The sequence below is a fragment of the Uloborus diversus genome, unplaced genomic scaffold (assembly GCF_026930045.1).
Source record: "Uloborus diversus isolate 005 unplaced genomic scaffold, Udiv.v.3.1 scaffold_931, whole genome shotgun sequence".
Lineage (NCBI taxonomy): Eukaryota > Metazoa > Arthropoda > Arachnida > Araneae > Uloboridae > Uloborus > Uloborus diversus.
Genome location: NW_026559156.1, coordinates 37,602 through 62,615, shown reverse-complemented (window position 1 = coordinate 62,615; position 25,014 = coordinate 37,602). Strand labels below are relative to the sequence as shown.

At 34.0% G+C, this 25,014-nt stretch overlaps 1 protein-coding gene across 1 annotated transcript; it reads left to right on the top strand.

Annotated features, from left to right (window-relative positions):
* The first annotated feature begins 1,551 nt into the window (after nucleotides 1–1,551).
* On the top strand, nucleotides 1,552–24,003 carry LOC129234030 (solute carrier family 45 member 3-like). Its single transcript, XM_054867935.1, has 4 exons — nucleotides 1,552–2,673; nucleotides 9,590–9,698; nucleotides 21,423–21,646; nucleotides 23,797–24,003. The coding sequence occupies exons 1-4, from the start codon at nucleotides 1,552–1,554 to the stop codon at nucleotides 24,001–24,003; spliced, it is 1,662 nt and encodes a 553-aa protein (XP_054723910.1).
* Nucleotides 24,004–25,014: the final 1,011 nt, after the last annotated feature.

Below are 25,014 nucleotides of genomic sequence, written 5' to 3'. Positions count from 1 at the left end.
ATGCATATTTAAAGAGTTTTATGGGGAAGGGGGGGGGGGAGTCGAGCTTTGCCATAGTTTCTGAAACATTTTACTTCAATCCACTTGCACCCCTGGGGTGCTGTCTACTGTGGCCGCTCTCTCCCGAATTTTGAAAAAGGTTATTTAATCAATAATCCCGATTAAATCCAAAAGTTCACCCTAATTTTTTGAGAAAAAATAAAAGAGTATGTTAAAGGAATCACCCACCTACCTTCCCCACACGTATTTTGACACTCCCCTCCCATACACACTTTTTTGGTGCACCTGTTGCCTATGTTTACAACTATATTGTATAATGAAAAATAAGTAATTGATAATTTTACTACTTCCAATACATTGTTCAAAATTGTAGAAAGAAGCTGTTAAAAGAAGCTGTTAAACAACTTTAATGCAATGAGTGGGCTTGTTTTAGGGGGAATGCAAATTTTGTCAATCTGTAAAGACATTGAAAAGGTATCAGTTTTTAGTGCAGATTTTCAAGCCTGAATGAAGTTGCGATGACGTTTTGCAGATTCTTCTTTTCCCTCAGCAATTTGTTTTTGTTATATTCAAAAATAATATTTTGGGAACAGCTGTGCCCCCTTGCAATTATTTCATGTTGAATGAACAGCATCTAAAGCTGCATTGCAGGAGGCTTTAGAGAAGGTTGGGAAAAATAGCTTCCATGAGTGCTTCCAAAAGTTATATGAAAGTTGGCAGAAGTGCATAGTTGCTCAAAGTGACTATTTTGAAGGTGGATGTGCTTCGGTAATGTGAGCTATTCAGGGTAAAAGGTTTTATACACATTGTCCCCGAACTTTTGGACCGTACTACTTATATTCAGCTAACTTTTTTATAGCAGAAGAAAAACAACTTGTTTAAAATCTCACATTTTTCCAAAAATAACAATAAAATAAAAAACTGGTTTAGCAATTTATAAAAATGCAGCTAACTTTTTCATAACAAGTGAAAAACAATTTCCTGTTTACTCTTTAAAAAAATTATTTAGCAGTTGATAAAAACTGCACCCTACTCAAAATCAACTGCTTAATAATGATTGGGCTAATCTAGATTCATTATTTACGTTTTGAACTGCAAAATCTACTGACAGTAAAAAATAAACACTTATTTAATATTCTTTTACGCATATTTCTAAGAAAAAAAAACTGCATATTTTTCTAAGTATTTAGCATTTTTTAAATTTTGTAAAAAAATAAAACAATTAAACTTGATTTAATTGATAAAAAATCGATTTTTCCGGAAAGGACCCAGATTTTTTTTTTTTCCCATGGTGTCCAAATTTTTTGAAATTTTACATCTTTACTCTCAACTTAAAATGTTATCTGTTCAAATTTTGCCTGTTAATTTATGTAGAGTGCATGGAACAATTTTCTTTCATAGTAAAACATAAATGAAAAACAGATACAAGTTGAGATTTTTAATTTTCCTATTTACATTTGTATTTTTTCCTCTACAGATGCATTCTACTGCTAGTTGTTCCTGCTGGAATCCTTGAAGGAGGTTGCTGAATTTAGCCCTTCATTAGTTACAATGGACACCATGTTGATACTTAACGATACTTTGAGTAAAAGTGATGTTGATTTCTGTGAAACCAGAACGCACAAATTCATCCTTAGGTTTCCCTTTGCAACTGTGCTGAAAATGATTGGCATTAATCTTTTATCATTTGGTGTAGAGCTTTGCTCAAGTGCAGGCTTTATTTTTATCCCACCAATGCTTTTAAAGAATGGCTTTTCTGATTCAATGCTAACTATATTATTGGGCATTGGACCATTTCTTTCCTTAATGACAGTTCCTCTGATAGGGCATTATAGTGATAAGTGCCAAAGCCGTTTTGGTCGAAGACGTCCATTCATGTTTGCCCTAAGCTCCTTGATGATTATGTCGTTGGTTATGATTGCTTTAAATAGTAAAATCTTCAATAGTTTTTGCTTCTTTGTAACCCCTAACACTACTTTGGCTCTGGGAGTTGTACTTTTAGATTTTTCTAGTCAGGCCCTTTTAAATCCATGTAAGGCTTTAATTCCTGACATATTTCATTCATCAGAAGAACAGAATGCAGCTTTCACAGTGTATTCTGTTATGCTTTCAACAGGTGGCATTGTTGGTTATTTAATTACATCTATTAATTGGGTTACTGAAAAAGGATTTTATTCCAATGATCAAGAGAAGATTATTTTTGGCATATTGTCTTTGTTTCAATTTGTTTTGATGGTGATAAATTTGCATTTTGCGAAAGAGGAAAAGTATGATGTCCAGATATTGTCATGTGCAAGCAACGAAACTGTAGATAAACACTGTAACGGCTCTATGAATGAAGCAGAGAAGCGTATGGGCATTAAAACAAATATCAAATGCTTGGAACCAGTGACAAATGCATTGGAATCTTGCAAGTGCAGTGTGAAAATACCTTGTTGCAGTGCAAATAACATGAATTGGTTTAAGTTTTTGGTTTTATCATGTAAAAGAATTAAGTTTTTGATCAAAAGAATGTTTTATATCTTCCTTGTACTTCCCCTCCATATCATGGTGCAATGTTCTAAAAATTTCTTCAACATGCCACCTATTCTTGTTCGCTTGTTTCTTACTTGTCTGTTAGGCTGGATGGGAATTATGTGCCATGATATGTACTATTCTGATTATGTTGGTCAGGTGAGTAATTTTTTTCCAACTACTCAAATATATTATAGTGAAAATAATGACAAACTACCACACATCCAGCATTTGTATTCTTACTTAACTTACTGATATTGCGATTATGTTTATGATTCTTGTGATATTATACAGTGTGTCTGAGAAGCCCCCAAGCCCCTGTATGTATGTTAATACAGTCAAACCCCGCTATAACGAACCCTCAACGGACCGACTTGAGAGATCGCTATAACCGGGGGTTCGCTACATCCGATTTTCCAAAAAATAGTCGAAATTCGGTAATATTTTACAATAATAATCATCATAATTGCACAATGACTTAATTAGTATAGTTAGGGTAATAAAATGAAGTTTTAGAAATAACTAGTAACTATATTTTACTCAATAATAAGCAAATTAAAATTTTACCTTTTTTTTTATTTATCAGTAGCATAGAAGAAAGACGTTATTTTCGGTTGAAAATTTTTGGATTTTATATACATATCATCAATTTTTTTCTCAACTACTGCAAAAGAATCCGCAATATGTTTGTCAATGTTTTCAGTCGCAAAAAAATTGTTCAAAATATTTGCAGCTGCTTTTGCAGCAGAAATGGACCCCAGATTTTTTGTTTGATTTATAAACTAGAGAGAGTTTTTTCACGTTCTTAAAGCACCTGGATTTATTCGATTTTCCAATAACCATTAACTTTCGTTTTTCAGAGCCAGTCATGTTAGCACAAATAAGGGGTTATCCGTGTGTTGGAGTGTTTTCCGCCGACACATTTTTCACCTTTTAACTTCAATGTTTGATTTGGAGTCAGCTTATAAAATAAGCCCGCTTCGTCGGTTAAAAATATCCTTTTCGTCGTAATCTCGAATGATGTCTGGCCACACATTTTGCATCCAATCCTTCACATCAGAAGAGCACACACTTGCAGCTTCACCCACAACTTTTCCACTCGTTATGTTGTGCCGTTTCTTAAATCTATTCAACCACCCATTAGAACAGACAAACCTTTTTTCATTAAAATGTTCGGCAAATTCATTTGCCTTTGCCTGCAGAATGGCTCCCGTTATCGGTACATTTCTGTTCCTCTGCAGAGTGAACCACTTAAATAACGCTTCGTCTACATTTTCCCTTTCTGCTTTTCGCATTTTTTTACAGCCGTTTATGTTTCTTTCATAGGCAGAAACAATTGCATCGCGGTTCTTCCAAATAGTGGCTACAGTAGATTTTGAGAGCGAAAATTTTTTGCAAAGTGAGGATTGGGTTTCGCCACTTTCTAATTTGCGAATTAATTGCACATTTTCTTCAACAGAAAATGCTTTGCCTTTATTTCCGCTGGCCATGATGATTTCTACCTAGTTCACACGATTATCCGCAGTGGAAATTAAACTAAAAATCAGAGCAAACGCTCGAGTAACCAATAATCTCGTCCTCTGACTAAAACCAGTTGAGAAAATTGAGGGAGCTTGAAAATCGGCTCGCCCCCCCCCCCCCCCCTCCCCGAAGCAGCAGCTGCTCTTGCAAGGAACAATAAAGGAGGAATGTGGTTTGGACTAGAGATTTCCTACAAAAAGGGTTGAGCATTGTAGAAGATGGAGTTTGCTGAGAGCACAATTGCTAATGAATTTCATTGGGGCATGTGCGAAGAAGAACTTGGAAAAATCAGACATTTTAGGATCGTTATAGCCGATTTTTTCGTGTTTCTGGATCGTTATAAGCATATGGAATTGTATTAATGACATAGGGCTTCAGTTCGGACCAACTAAAAGGTTCGCTACAACCGGGAGATCGCTATATCCCGGGTTTGCTATAGAGGGGTTCGACTGTATATTATTATTCAGTACATTCCTGCAGTATTAATTGAAAAGTGGAGTGCTTACAAGAATAAAAAAAATATATTATTGATTTAGTAGATTGGTATGTGCTCCATTCTGTTTTGCACACAGAGCTCTATGCATTTCCATGTCTTCCTTCATATGTTATGGAGCATCACAAAAGTTACGTTTTGAAAAGCACACGAAGCTCTATGCATTTCCATGTCTTCCTTGATATGTTATGGAGCATCACAAAAGTTACGTTTTGAAAGACTTCCCCCACAGTTTTGTTCAATCCTTTATTTGTCCTGTATAGAGATGAAAATAGTTGGAAAAAACGGAAAATTTCCGAAAAAAACGTTTTTTTTCCAAAGGGGATTATTTCCACTCTGGAAAAATTGAAAAAATGATTTTTTTCAACTTTTCATGTAGTTTTAATTGAAATTTTCAGCAAAAAGTAATTAGAAATTTTTCATCCTTGAATTCTGATGCAATTTCCTCCCCCACCCTCTCCTTGTATGTTGAAATACTGTCGAACTTTGATAATGCGAGTTGTTGTATGATAATATAATTTGCATATACAGTAGAAGACCATTATAACGCACACTTTGTGGCCAGAGTTTTTGTGTTATACAGGTTTTGGCGCTATAAGGGTCATTTCACAAATTTTTAAACTAATATTCAAAATATATCTATATATTAGCACTTCAGAATGAGTTTTATCTGTAGTGAGTGTTAAAGCACTAATTATACAATGAGTCATTCACAAACAAATATGTTTCTTCATTACAAGAAAGTGAAATATCCTGCACTTCTGCTAGCTTCATGGTTTGCATAACAGCTGCATTTTCAAGAACCATCTGGTATTTTCATATTACTGTGAATGCTAATTTTCATTTAAAAGCTTTGAATTAAAGATGAAAAACCGATTCAAAATTTAATTTTTCTAACAATTTTTATGTTTGCAAGGCAAAACAGAGGGATTTTTTAAACTTCAAAACTTATTGTTTACTTCTGAAAAGTTGTGCGGTTTATAGAGAATTGCATTATACAGGTCGGCGTTATAAAGGTATTCTACTGTAGATCAAAAAACATTTGATACTTTTTTCAAAAAAAAAAAAAAAATCAAATGAAGAATTTATTTTCTTTTTCTTTTACATAAAATAAACAAGCATAACTTTAATCACAGATCTATGTTTCTGCTGACTGTGCCAACCAAACGTACAGGGTGCGGCTAGCAATTTGCTGTGTAACTTTATTAAAAATAAATAAATTAACAAATCACAAAAAATAATAATATAAGATCATTAGCAATCAATAAATTAAGTGGTTTCAAGCTGGCCGCCTTTTTAACCAACTTCAAAAAAGGAGGTTATGATTTCGTCTTGCGGCTTTTTATGTGTGTTTTCATATTACTTGAAGAATACCGGACCGATTTGAAAAATTCTTTTTTTTGTTTGAAGGGTATGCTTCCCAGATGGTCCCATGTTAATTTTGTCTGGATCTGATGAGGGGTCTCGGAGAAATCTAAGAAACTTTAAATTTCATACGTTGTGACTACGTAGAACTGCTTTCATCACCGCACTATACGTCACTCACAGGTCATGTGGTTTGGCGTGAACGGTGAATTTTTGACGGAGGAATCTTGTCATGAACAATATTTAATTCTCACGCATGTTTGATTTTCACGGAGCCGTCTGTTAATTTTAAGTATAGTCTTACTAATATATTTATTACTTATGTAGCAAATGAGTAAATTAAATGTATTTGCTACGAAAATAGTTGAATTAATTAATTTAATATAAAAAAATTTTGCTAATAAATAACTTCATTTAGTCATTAAAGTTTTTTTTTTTTTTAAATATTTAGTTTGGAAATATATTTAGTGTTCAATTCAAAGGGAATTGAAGACAAAAATTCCCTCCCCCCCCCCCGCTGATTAAACTTATATTCCCTATTTATTACAGTGAAACCTGTGTAAGTTGACCACTTGCGGTGTACTACTTTAGTGGTCAACTTACATAGGTTGATTTACATGATAAGGGCTAATTCCGTGCCTGAAAAAAGCGGTCAACTTTACAGGTTTTCTGTATATCGTAACTGATGTCCAATTTCTGAAGTTTGACAAGTCTAGATTAAATATTTCATGACGCCGTCAGTTTAATTTACTGTTATGGCAGTACTAATTAACAGAATTTTTTTATGTACTATGCTTCCCGATTACTAGAAGACACCTCGACCGATTAGAAAAATTCTTTTTCTGTTCGAAACGGTATACTTCTCCCAGTCGTCTAATAGTCTTCAAGTCCGGGTATAAGGAATACTGGAGAAATCGTGGAAACTCTTCAAATTTCAAACTCGCGCTTTGTTGTGTGTAAATTCAAAGCATCTCACTTAGTTAACCGATTTTTATGGGGTTTTTTTTGTTTGTTTGTTTAATGGATTGGAGTGATCTAACTTATGTCCCAAACCTTTGCTTCACCATATTTGTTCTTTAGAGAAAAGTTATGGGAAAAAACAATAAACTTCATTTATTTTCAATATTAAACGATTAAATATAAAATCCATTGTTAAAGAAAGTGCCATAAAACAAAGGTACTTTCTTTACTCAATGTAAAAGAAAGTACCAAATAAAATATTAATCAGGGTAGCCCGTTAAAGGGGGGGGTGTTAGAGGGATATTTTTCCTTTTTAGAAGGGTTCTTGCTTTGGGGGAATACCCCACCCCTAAATATTACCCTGTATTAGACAGTAGTAGTCATATCGCAAATTTTGCATAAAGACTTCTGAAACAAACAAGAAATTCATTTAGTATCATTGCTTTAGTAGTATTTTGATCTTTATATATACAACATCGCAGTAGATACTCTGTTTCTAGTGTGATGTTGAACGTGGCCAAGCAAGAAGAAATGCTACTTTTTTCACGAGTTACGTGACACGTATTATTGTGAAATATAAAATAGTTAGGAAAACCATTGACATTTAAATGGTTCTAATTAAACTAGCGCACAAATAAATCTTGGAAAGGAACAAAGATCAGTTTTTAGTGCCAATCGCATAAAATGTTATGCGCATTAAGATTTTTTCTTTTTTTAATCGACTTCAAAAACGGCGGTCTCAATTCGTCGGAATCTTTTTATGTATGTCCCCCGTAAACTCAAACACGCATAGACCAATATGGAAAATTCTTTTTTTTTTTCTCGTTTAAAAAGTTATATACTTCCTAGGTGATCACATGGTCATCAGGTCAGTATCTGAAGATGGGATTCTTGAAAAATCAAGAAAACTCTTCAAATTATATGGGCAAAGTTAAGCGATTTCTGTTGTTTTATAGTGACACGTGATTTTTTTTCGGAAAGCATACTTTGATAAAGTCAAACTGATGATGAAGACAATTTTCTTTGTAAATAATTGCGCATTTGAAAAAGCCTTTCTTCAGTCTTCGGAAATCTCGGAGACGTTGTGCTCTATTTCTCTATTTTGCTCATCTTAGCTGTTTTCAGACTCCTGTGTTAAACACTTTCCGACTCGAGATATACGTAAGGAGTGTACCATATACTGTACCCTACATACTTATATTTACAGCACTAAAAAGCAAAAAATAAATTATTTTCAAATAAAAAAAGAACCGCCTTCAAAAAACAAAGAGGAACTAAAAAGTAAAAAAATAATTGTTCATACTTGCATACGATTTCCTACCCAAACGTATAAATCAAATTTATTTTACAATTCCTGTACAAAAATCAACTAAACTAAACACCCAACTATAAAATCAACACTGATTCTAATTACTATACGATGAATTATTTTAATACCTAACTAATTATATATGATCTTTTAATTTTTAATAACCATTTGAAGTGGGGGCCTCCTATAAACTACTACCTAACGTAACTGACAACCCACCAAATGCTGAGTTAAATACTAATTTAACAAAACGCGAAAGTCTTTAAAATGGAACCTACAAAAGTTCTAGGAAGATCTGAAATGGTTACAAGTATCCCATAATATGCCAGTTTGAATCGTCAAAATAAAAGTACTCTTATTATAGTTAATACAGTCAGCTCTTGATAACTCAAATTACCCACTAAAACCTTTGAGTAATCTGTATTTCTAGTTATCATAAGATCCTTTCCTAGCCTTCTCAAGAATTTTTCTTTCAGGAATAGTGCATAATGAATTAGATAAACTTATATTTTATACCAAATTAGTTCTTTTTACTACGAAAAATATCTTTAAAATTTTTTATGACACTTTATTTTATGATACTTTGAAAATGAAAGTTACTTTTGACTGCTTACATTTTTTATCTCATCTAAAATCGTCATTAATTTTGTACCCAATTTCTTTTTGCTTAATTTCAGTTCATATTGCTTTTAAACGTTTTTTTTTTTTTTTTCTTAAAGCAGATCATTTGATTCATCCAGAAATAAAGGCTACTTTTTTCAATTTTTGCCAAAACTTTAAGCCTCTCAAAGATTAGCCAGCTATAAAATTTAGGTCTTCTGCCATGGCAAACATAGCCCAATCGGGTAATTCTTATGTAATCTTGCTACACTGTGTGCATTAAACAGCATTATTGCCAATAAATTATCCACCTCGCACAAGCTGATAAATAGCAATGTATTTGAAAAAAAAAAACTTATTCGGCTATATTTTTATGCATAAAACGAAAACAAATCTCTTGTAAAAAGTTTGATTTAAAAGGAGTACATTCGAGATATAGAGAACTTTGTATTGAAAACGCTAAATTATTTCTGAACCGAATGAAAACTTCGAGGTGAAATAATAATAGTTATTTGGCTTTGAGTTATCGAGAGTCGACTGTATCTGGTTTGTTTCAAAACAGTGTCTACTCTTGAATTACTAAATTGGGTTTTCTCATAGGACAATGCTTAAGCAGATTTTGTTATCTAGTAATTGAACAAATAAACTAGATGCTGAAAAGGTGTACTTTTTAGGATAAAACAGTTTGATGGCGACTTTGTTGGAAAAATTCTTTTTGCAATCAGGTCAACAAAGAGTTATATATTTTATTTTTAAATTCTTGTCCATGTGCTTATTTTGCAAGTATTTGCTTGACTGTTAAATTTTAAAAGATTGTTTTGTTTCAGGTAATTTATCATGGAAATCCATACACTTTAAATGAAACACTATCATTGAAACTTTATGATAAAGGTGTTCGTATGGGTTCATATGGATTACTGCTTCATTGTATTACATGTATGTATTCATTCTTGCATTGTGTTTGTTAATACAGGGTGTCCCAAAAGGTCGTTTACAAACTTAACATGCTGGTCTGTCATATCATGATGAACAAGATTTACATAGGAACATGTGTTCAATGCTGGCGCACTACATGCACACAAAGTCAGACACTAACAGATGCACAACATGTCGCATATCTATTACAAAAAGACAGTTTTGCGCAACATTTTAATTTTTAAGGAAAGCTTAAAGTAGTTGATAAAATTTCCGTCCTGTCAGCTCTCATAATCACGTTACAACGACAACGCAGCGATCGGTGAAATCTTGTCCGAATGGATCGTTATTACAACGGTCGGTACTTTGTCGTTGCGACGCGTGTATGACGCTAAAGGCAGCTAATTTCTAATGAGCAAGAGAATGCTCAAGACTAATAACCTCTAAATGCAATAACCTAATTGAATGTATGACTAGAAATGCATGATTAAAAATAGTTGAAGACAACTTAAAAATAAAAACCAAATTTATTTGGTAAATTTAGTAAAGTTAGTTAAATAAAATTAAAAACATTTGAAACAACGCGAACTAGAGCTGAGCTATATCAATCTATTATATATCTATTAAAGAAATAACCCCGCATCGTTGCTTAAAAGCAAACAAACGCTCAAGTCAACTTGCCAGAGAGAAAACACCGAAGAAGTCTCCTTTCTACTCGAAACATTTCCTTTTATCGTAAGTGAACTCATTTGCATGCGGACGCCAAATCACTTGATACACGCCAGCATAGCACCTGGCCAATGAGCATCAGGCACGTGCCGATCTGTTACGATGCATCACCGATTACGTGAAGGTCGTGATGTCATAGATCGGCGACTGCACGTGCGAGATACGTCATCAGGCGTCCGCATTAGAAGAAAGAAAAACATCGTTGAAAATTTCTCAATGATTAGGCAAGTGACTGATATTATGGTGGGGTAAGTGGTGAGATGAATTCGTTAATTATTATATAAGGGGCGCTAGGCCAACAATGCCCCCCCTCTCACCATCTTATGAACATTATTTTCTTATACATTTAAAGATAATTCATTTCCTAACAAATCTCAATACCAGCTCTAGTTTTACAAAAAGATTTTGAATAAATATAAACATGATTAGTAGATTAGTTAAATACAACAACAAGCAAATTCTTTTATAACAAAATATCACTCAATCCGATTCCAGTCCGTTCAAACTGTTCCATTTTCCAAGTCAGTAAAAAGTCAATCAGTCCAATGTCATATAAACACATTCAATCTGCAAAAATTGAAAAACCTTGGCGAGTATACAAATACTTGGTATAAACACATTTGAACAGTACAAATATAAACTGTAAAACGCAAAAAATATACATATAACTTTAACCCGTTCCCAATAGTTAAAAATAGTTTACTTTTCCCACATTACTACATTTTCAAAAAAATTAAATTACTAAAAATATCACAAAAGCAATTACATTACAAAAACATTTTCATTGAACTTTATTAGTTCAGATCGAGACAAAGGCTTAGTAAATACATCAGACATGTTATTTTTACTTCTAACAAATTCAACATCAAATATATCTTTATAAATTAAATCGCGTATATAAAAAAGCTTTACATCAATATGTTTTGTCCTATAATTTTCGATCGGTGATCTCACAAAATCTATTGTAGCTTGATTATCAACTTTTAATACAGATTTAATTTTGTGTTCCTTGTTAATTACCCCCTTATTAACACATTCATCAATGATTCTATCAAACCAAAGAAGTTCTTTGCCGGCCTCTGTCATTGCAATAAACTCTGATTCCATCGTTGATAAACTAATGCACTTTTGTTTAAATGTTCGCCATGAAATCGGCGATTTGTTAATGAAAACAATCTGACCTCCGAGTGAAGTTCTATCGTCTCTGTTAGATGCGAAATCTGCATCAGAATATGTTACAACTTGAATATGATTGCATTATAATTTAAGTTTGTAATTTCTAGTTTTAGAAACATAGCCTAATAATTTTAATAAACCATCCCAATGCTTTATACCGGGGTTATTTTGGAATTGGCTGAAAATGTTTGTAGCGTAACTAATGTCTGGTCTTGTTCTGTTTGCTAGAAACGAAAGACAACCTAACAAATTCCTGTACGGTATTTTTGACATATCTTGTACATCTTGCTCGTTATTTGGACAATCTAGTTTAGTGTAAATAATACCTTTACTTATCGGCAATGAGGAGATAGGGATATTGAATTTCTCAAAACGTTCATAAATTTCTTCAATATAGCCAATTTGACTTAATGAAAAACAATTCAAATCCTCCTCAAATTCCACGCCTAGTAATTTTTTAGTTTTACCTAAAATTTTTAAATCAAAGTATTTTTGTAACATTTCTAAAACAGTTTGTATATCATTCTGACTCTTTCCAAATAAAACAATGTCATCTACATACAAAAGTAAAATTACAGAAGATTTATAAATATAGACACAGTTACACCATTCAAATTTACAAAAACCTATTGAAATCAATTTTTCTTCTATTTCGTAAAACCACAATCGTCCACTTTGGTGGAGTCCGTAAATTGCTTTATTTAGTTTACAATATAAATTTTCCATCCCCTTTTCTACAAAACCAGGTGGTTGTTTCATATATATAGGTTCTGAAATAGGTGCATAAAAGGTAAGCATTTTTCACATCACATTGGATGTTTACCCAGTTTAATTTTACCACCAAAAGAGAAAAGAAAAATCTTATAATGCTGAAATTTACAACTGGCGAGTACGTAAGATCATAACTCTCATATTTCAATTGAGAACTCCCTAAAGCTACTAGGCGACTTTTGTATCTCAAAATTTCCCCATTTTCATTTCTTTTGACTGTAAAAACCCAGCGAGAACCAATTGGAGTAGAATCATGCGGTAATTCGACAAGATTCCACACTTTGCGATCTTGCTTCACTTTTAATTCTTCCCGCATTGAACTTATCCAATTGTCTTTTTCCCGCGATTTAAGGGCTTGTTTGTAAGTGTTAGGAATAATGATTTGATGTCCTAGTCATGCTTGAGAAAATTCATTAATTACGTTGCTGTTTACAGAGTTATCAATCTCTCCTTCAGTAGTATTTTTACCTTTAAAGCAAAATATATCTGGCTGATAAACAATATTATTTTTTCTGCAATATTTCTTTATATCATAAATTGATCTCAATCGTTTGTTGCTTCCTTTTTCAAAATAATAGATATCGTTACGAGACCCATCGGGTCTTGGTACGACTTTTCTTTCCCATTTTGCTAATTTTAAACATTTATCACTTTCATCATCTGATGATTCAGTTTCCCCCCGATCTGATTCTTCTGTTTCTGAATGAACTGGTGGTAGTTCGGGAATTTTTAAGATTTCCTCATCAGGAATTTCATCTTCATCTGATTTTGGTACATTTAACCATTCTATGGTGCCCATCACGACTCCACTGCGTTTAGACTCAAATTCGTCTTTGAAAAATTTTCCCTCATTAAATCTGACATTTATGGTCTCTATAATTTTATCATTTTCTGGAATCCAGATTCGATACCCTTTTGTCCGAAATGCATACCCAATTAAAATCCCTTTTTGGGCTTTAAGATCAAGCTTTTGCCGACGTTGCTTCGGCACACCAACGTAGGCTACGCATCCAAATGGTTTCAAATGTCTGATTGAGGGTGATTTTCCCCCATATAGCTCAAAAGGAGTTAGTTTTTGATCTCTATGACATACGCGGTTCCAGGTGTACGTGAAATACAACATGGCTTCAGGCCAAAAGTTTTTACCTATACCACTCTCTTCTAAAATTACCCTAGTACCATCTGCCACAGTTCTGTTAAATACTTCAGCCGCCCCGTTTTGCTCAGGGGTATAACTATTAGTGAATTCATGTTTTATTCCTTCATTTTGACAAAATTTACTTAAAATTGTATTTGAAAATTCCCCTCCATTGTCAGTTCTTATTGCTTTCAGCTTTGTTCCCAGAAATCTCTCTGCCCTTTTAATATGATTAATGAGAATTTCTGCTGCCTGATTTTTATTTTTCAATGGGTACAATGACGTTCTACGGGAATAATCGTCAACAACTGAAAGAAAGTATCGTTCACCTCTTCTACCTTCAATACTCGATGGCCCCCAAATGTCACTATAAATTAATTCTAAAGGTTTCTTTGATCGAATTTCGTCCATTGGTTTGAAAGATACGCGTCTGAACTTTCCTAATTTACAATCTTCACAATTTACTTTATCATTTTTAAAAACTGGTAGACCCCTAGTACATTTATATTCAGCAGTTTTCTTTATATTATCGACATTTACATGAGCAAATCTTTTGTGCCATAATTCTAAGCTTTCAGTACTACTAGCTTCATAATTAACATTTTTATGTACATTTTCTGAAATTACCTTTGGGTTAACAAAATAAATGCCATTAGATAGTTTAGCTTTAAAAATTGTTTCACCATTATCTGATACAGTTACCAAACCTTTTCCCCCTTTAAAACATGCTCCCGCTTGGTCAAATCTGGGACCAGACAGTAAATTTCTTCGCAAATGCGGCGAATACATCACATTTACTAAATTAATGGTCTTAGGACCGAACTTTAACTTTATCTCTCCAACCCCCTCAATTGGAAAAACATGATTTTGGACTGCTACGGCCATCTTTCGATCATTTACAGGTTCATATTTATGGAAAAAGTTCTTATTATTTGCAAAGTGATGGCTGGCCGCCGAATCAAATGCCCATGATGAAGGATTACAGGCTATCTCGTTAAAGTTCGCTTCCGAAATAAAAAATGTTTTGGAAGGGTACTCACACTTTTTCGGCGATGAGGAGCTGCCTCTTCTGGTATACTGGTTCCTGTTTCTTCCTCTTGACCTCCTCTGGCCATAACTTGACTTCTTGGAGCTTGTGGATGGACTTCCTCCGCGGTTCCTCTCTGGAAAACTACAATCTTTGCGGATGTGGCCTGTACGTCCGCAATTATAACACGATCTTTTTTCTTTTGGAGCAACGTAGTTGGCGCTAATATTATCCTCGTCCTTCAGCTTTAATCTGCTCTCTTCAGAAATTAAGTCCTGTACTATCGCATCAAAAGAAAAATCCTCGGGTTTCTTTCTCAAAATTGATTGGCAAATGCTGTCATATTCCGATGGAAGATATCTCAGAACTTGAAAATTTAAGTATGACTCAGAAAAATTCTTGTCGATTCCCTTTATTCTGTCATAAATTCGACGAATTCTTGATGCGAAGAGATTTATGGATTCGCCTTGCTCAATTCGACAGTTTGTTAACTCAGTAAAAGTTCTCATATGCACACACCTGTTATCAGGATAAAAGTGTGCTTTTAGACATTCCCATGATTTTTCTGGCGACTCACAATGCTCTATTATTCTTTTGAATTCGTTGTCTACAAACAAATATATTAAAGATAATGTCGCTCGTTCTCTGGCCAAAAACTCACGAACGTCTCTCTCAGTAAATCCTGAATCTTTAGAGACTACTGGCACTGTTTCCTTACCAGTTACAATGTCCCAGGCGTTTTTCTCCATCAGGACAAATTTCATATCTGCTGCCCATGACACATAATTTGTGCCATTTAATTTCTCAATAGTTATCTGGGGATTCGCCATTATTTCGACAGAAAGTCGGAAGACAATATCAATGAGCACTAATAATCTAATATTTATCATCAGTATGCTCTTGTCGAAAAAAATCTTCTATACGGCCCCCCCATCGAAAATTATCACAGACGTCAAAAACATCATTTCCATCTCCAGTCCTACTGAAAATATAGGCTATCGAAAACAGAGTCCAGGTTGCCCATAACCTTTTAATGAGCAAGAGAATGCTCAAGACTAATAACCTCTAAATGCAATAACCTAATTGAATGTATGACTAGAAATGCATGATTAAAAATAGTTGAAGACAACTTAAAAATAAAAACCAAATTTATTTGGTAAATTTAGTAAAGTTAGTTAAATAAAATTAAAAACATTTGAAACAACGCGAACTAGAGCTGAGCTATATCAATCTATTATATATCTATTAAAGAAATAACCCCGCATCGTTGCTTAAAAGCAAACAAACGCTCAAGTCAACTTGCCAGAGAGAAAACACCGAAGAAGTCTCCTTTCTACTCGAAACATTTCCTTTTATCATAAGTGAACTCATTTGCATGCGGACGCCAAATCACTTGATACACGCCAGCATAGCACCTGGCCAATGAGCATCAGGCACGTGCCGATCTGTTACGATGCATCACCGATTACGTGAAGGTCGTGATGTCATAGATCGGCGACTGACGTGCGAGATACGTCATCAGGCGTCCGCATTAGAAGAAAGAAAAACATCGTTGAAAATTTCTCAATGATTAGGCAAGTGACTGATATTATGGTGGGGTAAGTGGTGAGATGAATTCGTTAATTATTATATAAGGGGCGCTAGGCCAACAATTTCAACAACAGCTATAAGCCTTCCTTGAAAACTAAAATGTTGCGTAACATCGTCTTTGTGTAATAAATATGCGACATGTTGTGCATCCTTTAGTGTCTGACTTTGTGTGTATGTAGTGTGCCAGCATTGTATTTTCGAACTTATGTTACTACGTAAATCTTGTTCATCATGATATGACAGACCAGCATGTTAAGTTTGTAAACGACCTTTTGGGACACCCTGTAGAATTAAAAATTTTTAGATATGCTCTTTTTCATAACAGCCAATATATGTCCAAAAGCGCTTAATCCCAGTTTTAAGGAGCGGTCGCTCCTGAGATCAATAAATTTTTCTTATGAAGAAAGCTCCTTGCTGATGCGTCAATGGATCACGAACCCAGTCTTATTGTTCCATGCCTGTCAAGTAGAAGTAGTGTTTAAACTTTGTTCTGAATCATACTCTACCACCATTTTAAGCTTTTCTTTCAATGTTTATATCTAGTTGTGGCAATCCTAACCTGGCAGCATCGTAATGCTGTAATTTGAATCTGCTTTGCCTACATAATGCTACCAGACTAGGTTTGCCCCTACTATGGTTGGTCCGTTTAAACATGTCCAGTGGACCACGATCGAATTCCTCTCTCCACTGCTGAATTTTTGGTTTGAATCCATTTATTTGTGCAAACACATGAATACAATACTCGCCATGTCCATGAATTCTTCAATTCAGTTCGTTAAGATTCTAAAAAAATATCAGTCGCCTACGCTTGTTTTCTCAGAAAATATTAGTATTGTAATAAACTGGTTTGTTTCGTTTCATCGTGAAACATCAGAAATTTGTGTCTCATCCCCGAACTCAAAAAATCTTGACTGGACCTTGCTTTTCAAAAACAGCAAACTACCAAGTGAAGAAGCAGGGAGTGATGATCTGCTTTCATGTCTTCCGAAAGTACAATGAAAATATGAGAATTAATTGGTCTTAATTGTATGATGTTGGCTGTTCTTACTGCCTCAACCATGGCTAACTTCAGCTCTTATGTCATATTTTTTGCCAGGAGAGTTACACGATGCAGGAAACCGATTTGAACATCTGGATTTTGATTTTTCGCATTCGACATGAACCCTTCGATATTTCGCATCTTTGCATCTGATCCATCACTGCATGCGCATGTGAATCCCGTTGCTTTTTATTAATTTAGCTGTATCGCTGAATATTTCATCACCCATGATGAGAAAGTTCTTTTCAGAAAATAAAATGATCTTGAATGCCATTAACATCATCAAGAATAGTGCACCTTTTATATCAGTTGATTCATCCACTTGAAATTAAAAAAAAAATTGACTAGGAGAAGTTTATCAACCATTGTTTTTAATTTCCTCCGTCATGTCATTAATTAGTCGCCTGATAACATCATTTGGAATTGGCACTTTTCATTCACTGCATCGGAACCTATTGTTCCCCGTACGATTTCTTGACATGTTGGTAAAAAAATGTTCACACATTGGTATTAATTTAATAAAACTAGCAACAATGTGGTTGTTTCCAAAATTTTAAAATTATTTTTTTCTGTAAAGAGCATGCTTAAAAACATAGGGTTTGACCATTTTTTAAATAATTTGACAAAGCTTAATATTTTTTTAAAATTATTTTAACCAGTCCGCAGATTCAATTTCATTTTTTATGATTCTCTGCTTGACATCAAGTGAGGAAATGCCATTCACTGTCGCCATTAGCGCAGAGCACAATATTTAATTCACTTCTTTATGCACATATACTGGCAATGATATAGTTGATAGCAAGCGTAAGCATTCAGCATGCTAGTGGAGTCAAGGGCCAAAGTTCATCACTTGTGACATCATAAAGGTCACGCCTTTTTTGAAAAATCGGAAATGTAAAAAACTTAATAAAGAATTTAAACATTTTGAAAATAAAAGATTTTCCTCGCTCCATGTATTTTTTTTTTGCTCATTCTATCAACTTCAGTGACTAAAAGTAGTACTTCTGACCAATGGAAACAACCCCATTGATGAAACTAGAAACATTATATGTGGTTTCTTGTGCAGGTAAAATGGGTATTCTTCCTTGTTTTACAACTCTGAAAATAACATGGCACACTAAGGACCTTGTCGCGGCACACCGGTGGAGAAGCACTGCCTTAGATGACCATACCTCCCGTTTTCAGGTAGCCTGTTTCATTGTCCCCACACATTGGATCAGGACTCAGAAATGTCCCGTTTTCTGAAAGTTTGCTAACGACTCTAGAAAGTTGAAGGAAGAAAGTAAGAAAAGTGTAAGAAACTGAGCACTGATGATAAAATGTAGAGCTGCGATTGGGTTAGTCACATAATTGAAAAAATAGCAATAACTAATCGAGCTAAGTAAGTACAATTGCGCAATTAGTAGATCAGTATGTAGAAAATGGTGACCGTATTTGGCAAATATTAGCCAATTTGCTATTTTTTACACATGGCAAATTGAAAGAGTATCAAAGTTGCAATTATTGTGTCACTTTAAACATTTTGTGGGTAAAAATAGGGGGAATGTGGTATACATATTGAAAAGTAGTTACACAATTGAAGCTTTTAAAATTACCGAGGACGGAAAATGAAAGCAAAAAGTGCTTTAAAATTTTAAAATGAAAGTTATCAGATTAGATTTAATCATTGATGGTGATTGAAGAAGTATATTATGTGCATGTCAATGGAAATCAGATGTACCATTCTTCTTTTTAATCTGCTCATTTCGGTTCTTTGTAATGAGCACAAACCAGTATTATTATTTTTTTTAATTTTAGGCATATCATTGCCTAGAATTCTATCTTTCTTGATTTCAGAATTCTTTCAGCCCTGAACATTTATGTATTTATTGTCATCTTGAGTCATGGCTAAACAGTAAGTTTTCTGGGTGAGCTAAAAAACCATTCAGTTTGATCGCAGAGTTGACAACATAAGCGATGGTTTTAGCAAGTACCTAATATATTGTATTGCTTGGTAAGCAAGTTTTGGGCAGTCTTAAAATGGTTTGATGGAAAATCACATTGGCATGAATGATTTCAATGTAAACTATACTAATTTTTGAAGTTCAGATGTGAGGCTTTCTTCTCTTATATTCACAATCTGAGAGTTCTATTTGCCTTTGTCAACCACTTCGAATGTGATAAACGCGGAGGATTTCGTGCAGCCAAATCTCCTTTGCAGGTTCCTGATTCAATTGCCTTTGAAATATTAAATTGATGCTGATCTTTGCTGAACACGTTTTGGTCCATCTCTGGGACTTGGCAATCAATACTCTGAAAGTTAACTACCGGAAGATTCTGGCAGTCAACTAACTTTTCCCCAATTGATCCTTTAGAGGTACTACACCCCATTGTCTTGCCATCCAAAAGCTGAAACATGTGGTGGAATGGCAACACATTGAAATGGAAGAGACAAGCTGCTTATTGCATAGTCATATATCATGACACACAACTACAAGAGTTGCAGAACTAAAACAGCTAGATTGAACTAAATAATAATTACTGAGATCCCTACTGAAAGATGCAGAATGAAAAAACAATGTTGGGAGACAGCTAACGTGGTTCTAGGATGGCGGGGATGGCTGGAGTGCAGCGCCCCAGCCAGGCGAGTGACGTTGTCTGGGTTGCTGTACGACGTCTGCTCATGAGAGTTTTTAAGGCTTTGCGCTACCGGAAAACATTGACTGAAGCTGAGAGTATTTTTTCTCTATCGCATTTTCAGTTCGACTGAAAAAAATACTTTGTCTATTATATTTAAATACTGATTATTCATCAAAAACCGAAAACCCATAAAAATGTAACTTTTTCATTATTTTGGAAAATTTTGGGGACCATGTGCGACCAAAAGGTAGTCGCTGATCGAAACCAAATTTAAACACTATGTTTTGAGGCTCTGTTTAAAGATGTTACAAACTATTATATTAAGAAAACATCTAATTAAAAAATTGAAAAAAAAATCTCAAAATGACATTTTTTTCTTATTTTGTCAAATTTTAGGCCCCATGCACAAACGGAAGAGGTCAGTCGATTTCCATAATTCTTTTTTTCCTTTGTTTGTCTTTACAATTCACAACTTTTCCATGCTATTACAACTTTGAAATAAAAAAATGGGTTTTTTCGGCCCACCCTAGTGATGATACCTAAATTAACCGATAGACGGTTTTTTTAAGTACACCTACTCAAAGGTAAATAGTAACAGCTTCAACCCTTTATTTCTTACAATAGCAATAGGAGGAGAAATGCCTTGGCTCTCACCAAAGCCCAGCCCAGTGCAATCCAGAAAAGGAATGCCCAGGGGGCTACATTGACTGTCATTTCATTGTCAGTTAAAATATTTAATGCCATGTGAAAAAGGTAGAATAGCTATCACCACTGGACAACTAAAAGATGGGTTGAAAATTACTCAAGATTGTTTGATTGTTTTGTCAAGATTGTTAGTAGATGTTAATGTAAACTGCATCAGTATGAGTTTCAACCCTTTCATTCTCAGAATAGCAATAGGGGGAGAAATGTCGTGGCTCAAGCAATTGCCCTGCTCAATGCAGTTCACAGCACCTTCCCACCCCCTTGAGAGCTAACAAGCTTGAACTCGGGGGACAATGATAAAGGAATACGTAGGGGGCTGCATTGACTGCAGTTATTGTCGGTTACAATTTTCAGTGCCATGTGGAAATGGGAGAATAACTGTCACCACTTGATAACTAAAAGATAGGTTGAAAATTACTCAAAGGATTGGGAATACATGACGAACTTTCTGCAATGACACAAAGTATCAGAAAAAAAGAAAAATATATTCAATCAGAAAATTTTTCCATCAAGAGGTAAAAAGTTTCGTTCGTCTCAACCGAAACTGATTTTATTTTACGTAATGTCTGTGACATTTTTCATATTCAATACTAAACCAAACTTATTAACAAACTGTTCGTATTAACCATGGTCCTATTAACAGAGTTCAACTGTATAAAAATTCTAACTTGATGTAGTGCAAAGGAATGTATTTGATCCTTTTTTATGAATAAAATTTTAATCTTTCAAATCATAGTGTATATTTTTGCAATTCAGTACAATCCTTTGCATTAATCTTGAAAGCATATTCTTCAATTATTATTTGCTTAATTTAGATCTTTTACTTTTTTTTGTGTTGTCTAAAGGAATTTTTCTATTATCATTCATGAATGTTGTAATAATTCCATAAAAAGGTTTTAAAAGGTTTGAAATGTGTAAAGTATATCTTAATTTCTTTTTTTTTTTTTTTAGCTGCCATTTATGCTGGAATTTTTCAAGGTTTTATGGAGGACCATTTTGGAGAAAAAATAACTTTCATTATTGGAATGCTTTCTTTTTCTGTAAGCATGTTGGGCACAATACTCACAAAGAACATAAACCTGTTGAATTCTTTTGCTGTTCTGTCTGGTTTAGGTTCAGCTGCAATGACAACAACTCCTTATACTTTAGTAACAGAGTATAACAGCAAGAAAAAGGTAAATAAAAACCTCACAGATTTCATGAATTCTAAATGCTTAGTTGCCTCAACTTATTTTTTTGTTCATATATGTGAATCTTCACTAAGTCTAATTGCTTATTTCATTGCAAATAATGCTGGATATTTAGTTGCAAGTACAACTTGCTGCATCTTTAAAAATTTTGTAAATTCCATGAATTTTTTTTTGAGAAAATTCGTTTTACACAAAATATTTCTGAAGATCAAAACTAGCAGTAGAAAACATATACAGGCCTGTGTCCAGGATTTCATAAAGAGAGGGGTTTTGGCTTCAATGTTTTTCAAAGGGTTTTAAGGTAATGCAGGCTATTATAGACCTGTAAGTCTGACTTCAGTGGTTTGTAAGATTTTTGAAACTTAGATCAAAATTAAGATGATGAATTTCTTAGAGACTAATAGTCTGTTGACTAGTTTGCAGTATGGTTTCAGGAAAGGTAAATCGTGTGCTACTAATTTATTGCATTTCTATGACAAGGCTACCTTGGCTTTAGATAACAAAAAGTGTGGATGTTATATATGGATGTGGATGTATTGATTTTCATAAAGCTTTTGATGAGGTACTGCATGTTGCTCTTCACAGCAAACCAGCTGATATAGGAATAGGAAGAAAAACTTTACTTTGGGTTAAGAATTGGCTTACTGGAAGGAAAGAAAGAGTAGTTGTGAGGGGTAATCATTCTAAATGGAGTGATGCTTTAGCAGGGTTCCTCAGGGTTATGTTTTAGGGCCTCTTCTGTTTATTATTTTTATGAATGACACTGATGAAAATATTTCTGGAAACATAAATTGTTTTGCTGATGATGTAAAAATTATGGGGATTGTAGAGAATGAGAAACGTGAAAAACAGCTTCAAGAGGATTTAGATCATATTACTAAGTAGGTGGATAGGTGGGGTATGGCAGTTAATGTAGGGAAATGTCAAGTGCTACACTTAGGTCATGGAAATAAGTGTAGGAGTTATTATTTACAAGGTTCGGTCATTAATCAGGCAGAAAAGGTTATTGACCTGGGTATTTTAATAAATCAGGATTTTCAAATTTAGTTAACAAAGCTAACAGAATGCTTTGGTTTATCAGTAGATCTATTTCAAACAAATCAAAGAAGGTTCTTCTGCTTTTATATAGGAGTTTAGTAAGACCTCATTTAGAGTATGCTGTTCAGTTTTGGTCGCCTTATCTGAAGAAAGATATTTCTGTATTGGAAAGGGGTCAAAGAAGGGTAACTAGACTAGTAAGGGGACTTTCAGATTTAGATTATGATACTAGACGTAATAGGGTTAATATGTATAGCCTGGAGCAAAGGAGGGTCAGAGGGGACATGATTCAGTTGTTTAAATTTATCAAAATGAATGATGTTAATGAATTAAATTTTTTCACGGAAAGCAGGACTTAAGGTCATTGTTTAAAGCTATTTAAATCTCAGGCTAACCTGAAAATAAGGAAAAACTACTACTTTAGTAGGGTTGTGGGCACTTGGAACAGCTTACCGGAAGAGGCGGTAATGAGCAAGGAGGTAGATAGCTTTAAGAGGGCCAGTGATCTTCATTGGGGACTTATAAACTGACTGGGATCAGCCTAGCTGGGCACACAGCCTGTTGCTGGTCATCCTATTTGTATTTGTATTCTTAGCTGCATTGTCAGTAAAACACAACACTGTCAAACAGTTCTCTGTTAAATGGTCACAATATGGGGTGCAGTAGTAGTTGGGGGAGGGGATGTTTGAAATTCCCAAAAAAATGGTTTTAAGAAAAAAATTAATAATCCCTCTCCCCCCCCCCCCCCATTTGAAAAATTTTGAGAAGACAGGGATGCTTCTAAGGATACTCTTCCTCCAGGCTTTTCTCTAGCAAACTGGTATCATGTTTCTTTGTATTAAGAAAACTTTATACTTTTCCTAAATTTTAGTTTTCTGGTAAAAATATTTCATTATAATGAATAATTTGAAAACAGCATAGCATTTGAATGGGAAAAAGACTGCTCTGAATATATAACTTGTTTGTCATTTTGTTCTGTTGATTGCAAGCATAGTTATAAACTTTAAAACAAGGGGCATCAACTGTTCTCAACCTCCCCTAATATCTACCATTTTCTATTAAAGGCTTACTAATGTTCGATTTTATTGTTCTTTCAGAAGTATTATGAAGGTGAACCTCATAGGGGACTTGGAGAAGATATGGCAGTGATAGATGCATCACTTTTTTTATCTCAGATAATTCCATCAATATTCTTAGGTTATATTGTAGAGCTTACTGGGTCCACAACAATGTACATGATAACAGCAGCATTTTGTGGTTGTCTTGCCACTTTATTGGCAACTTTTATTGTATTTACTTCTTAATATTTTGGCATTTACTATTAATTTTAATAGAGTGCATTTAACGTTGTTGGATTACGAAAGTTCTTGTTATATGCCTGATGCAAGATATTTTTTAGAGGTTTAAAATTTTCTATGTAAGATATTTTACATATATAAGATGGATGTACATAGTATTATATTTTTTATACAGAAATGGAGATTTTGCTACTTTGTATGTTCGAAAGAAAGTAAAATTGTAATAAGAATTACCTTCAACTTATGTGTATTAAGTTGAGGATATAATGTAATTTTTGATGGATAATTGTTGTACCAATTTCAATATAACTTTTTTGCTATTATTGCTCATAAACAGCAGTAACTTGTTGCTGTTTGTCTCTTGCTACAGCCACTCTGGGGTGACGATAGCCAAGTGCAAGAAACAAAACTAATGCCTCAGCAGTAAAAAAGTTAAATGAATTACATATTGAAGCTGGTTCCACAATTAAAAGAGTGTCAAGTTTTTACAGTAGTTTGCAAAATAGCTGATTTTTATAATATGTGACAATGGGAAAAATGATAACAATATGATTGTTGAAACATTCCTGCTAATACCTATTCAATCATATCAGCAAATTTGTTGCCGTTATCCAATTTCAGTTGAAAATTGTTATTGCCCTAAATGCATAGCTATGGAATTTCCATAATAGACAAAAAACTACAGCCTTTGGTCTACCGTATATTTGTTTATGCGTATTTTCAATAGAATATATTAAATTCTTTATCATTTAGATTTTTATCATTCCTCAAATTCAGTTAAATATATGTTTATATATGAGGTGTTTATTATCAAAATCAGCTCAATCCATACTTTTACCATGCCGCCCTTGTAAAAACGGACAGGTAACAGCTACAACATCCACACTACAGGATTTCAATTGAACTTTGAATGAAAATTTACAAATAAAAATAAAATAAGGCCAATTTACTTTGAATCCAACTTATTCCAAATAATTTTATCTGTAAGTGATTAGACAATACTGCTAATTTTAGGCA

Excerpts from the sequence above, each read along its gene's own strand:
- LOC129234030 (XM_054867935.1), top strand. The coding sequence starts at position 1,552 with ATGGACACCATGTTGATACTTAACGATACTTTGAGTAAAAGTGATGTT. Across the intron at positions 9,699-21,422 it reads ACTGCTTCATTGTATTACAT|CTGCCATTTATGCTGGAATT; the intron begins GTATGTATTCAT and ends TTTTTTTTTTAG. Across the intron at positions 21,647-23,796 it reads AGTATAACAGCAAGAAAAAG|AAGTATTATGAAGGTGAACC; the intron begins GTAAATAAAAAC and ends TTGTTCTTTCAG.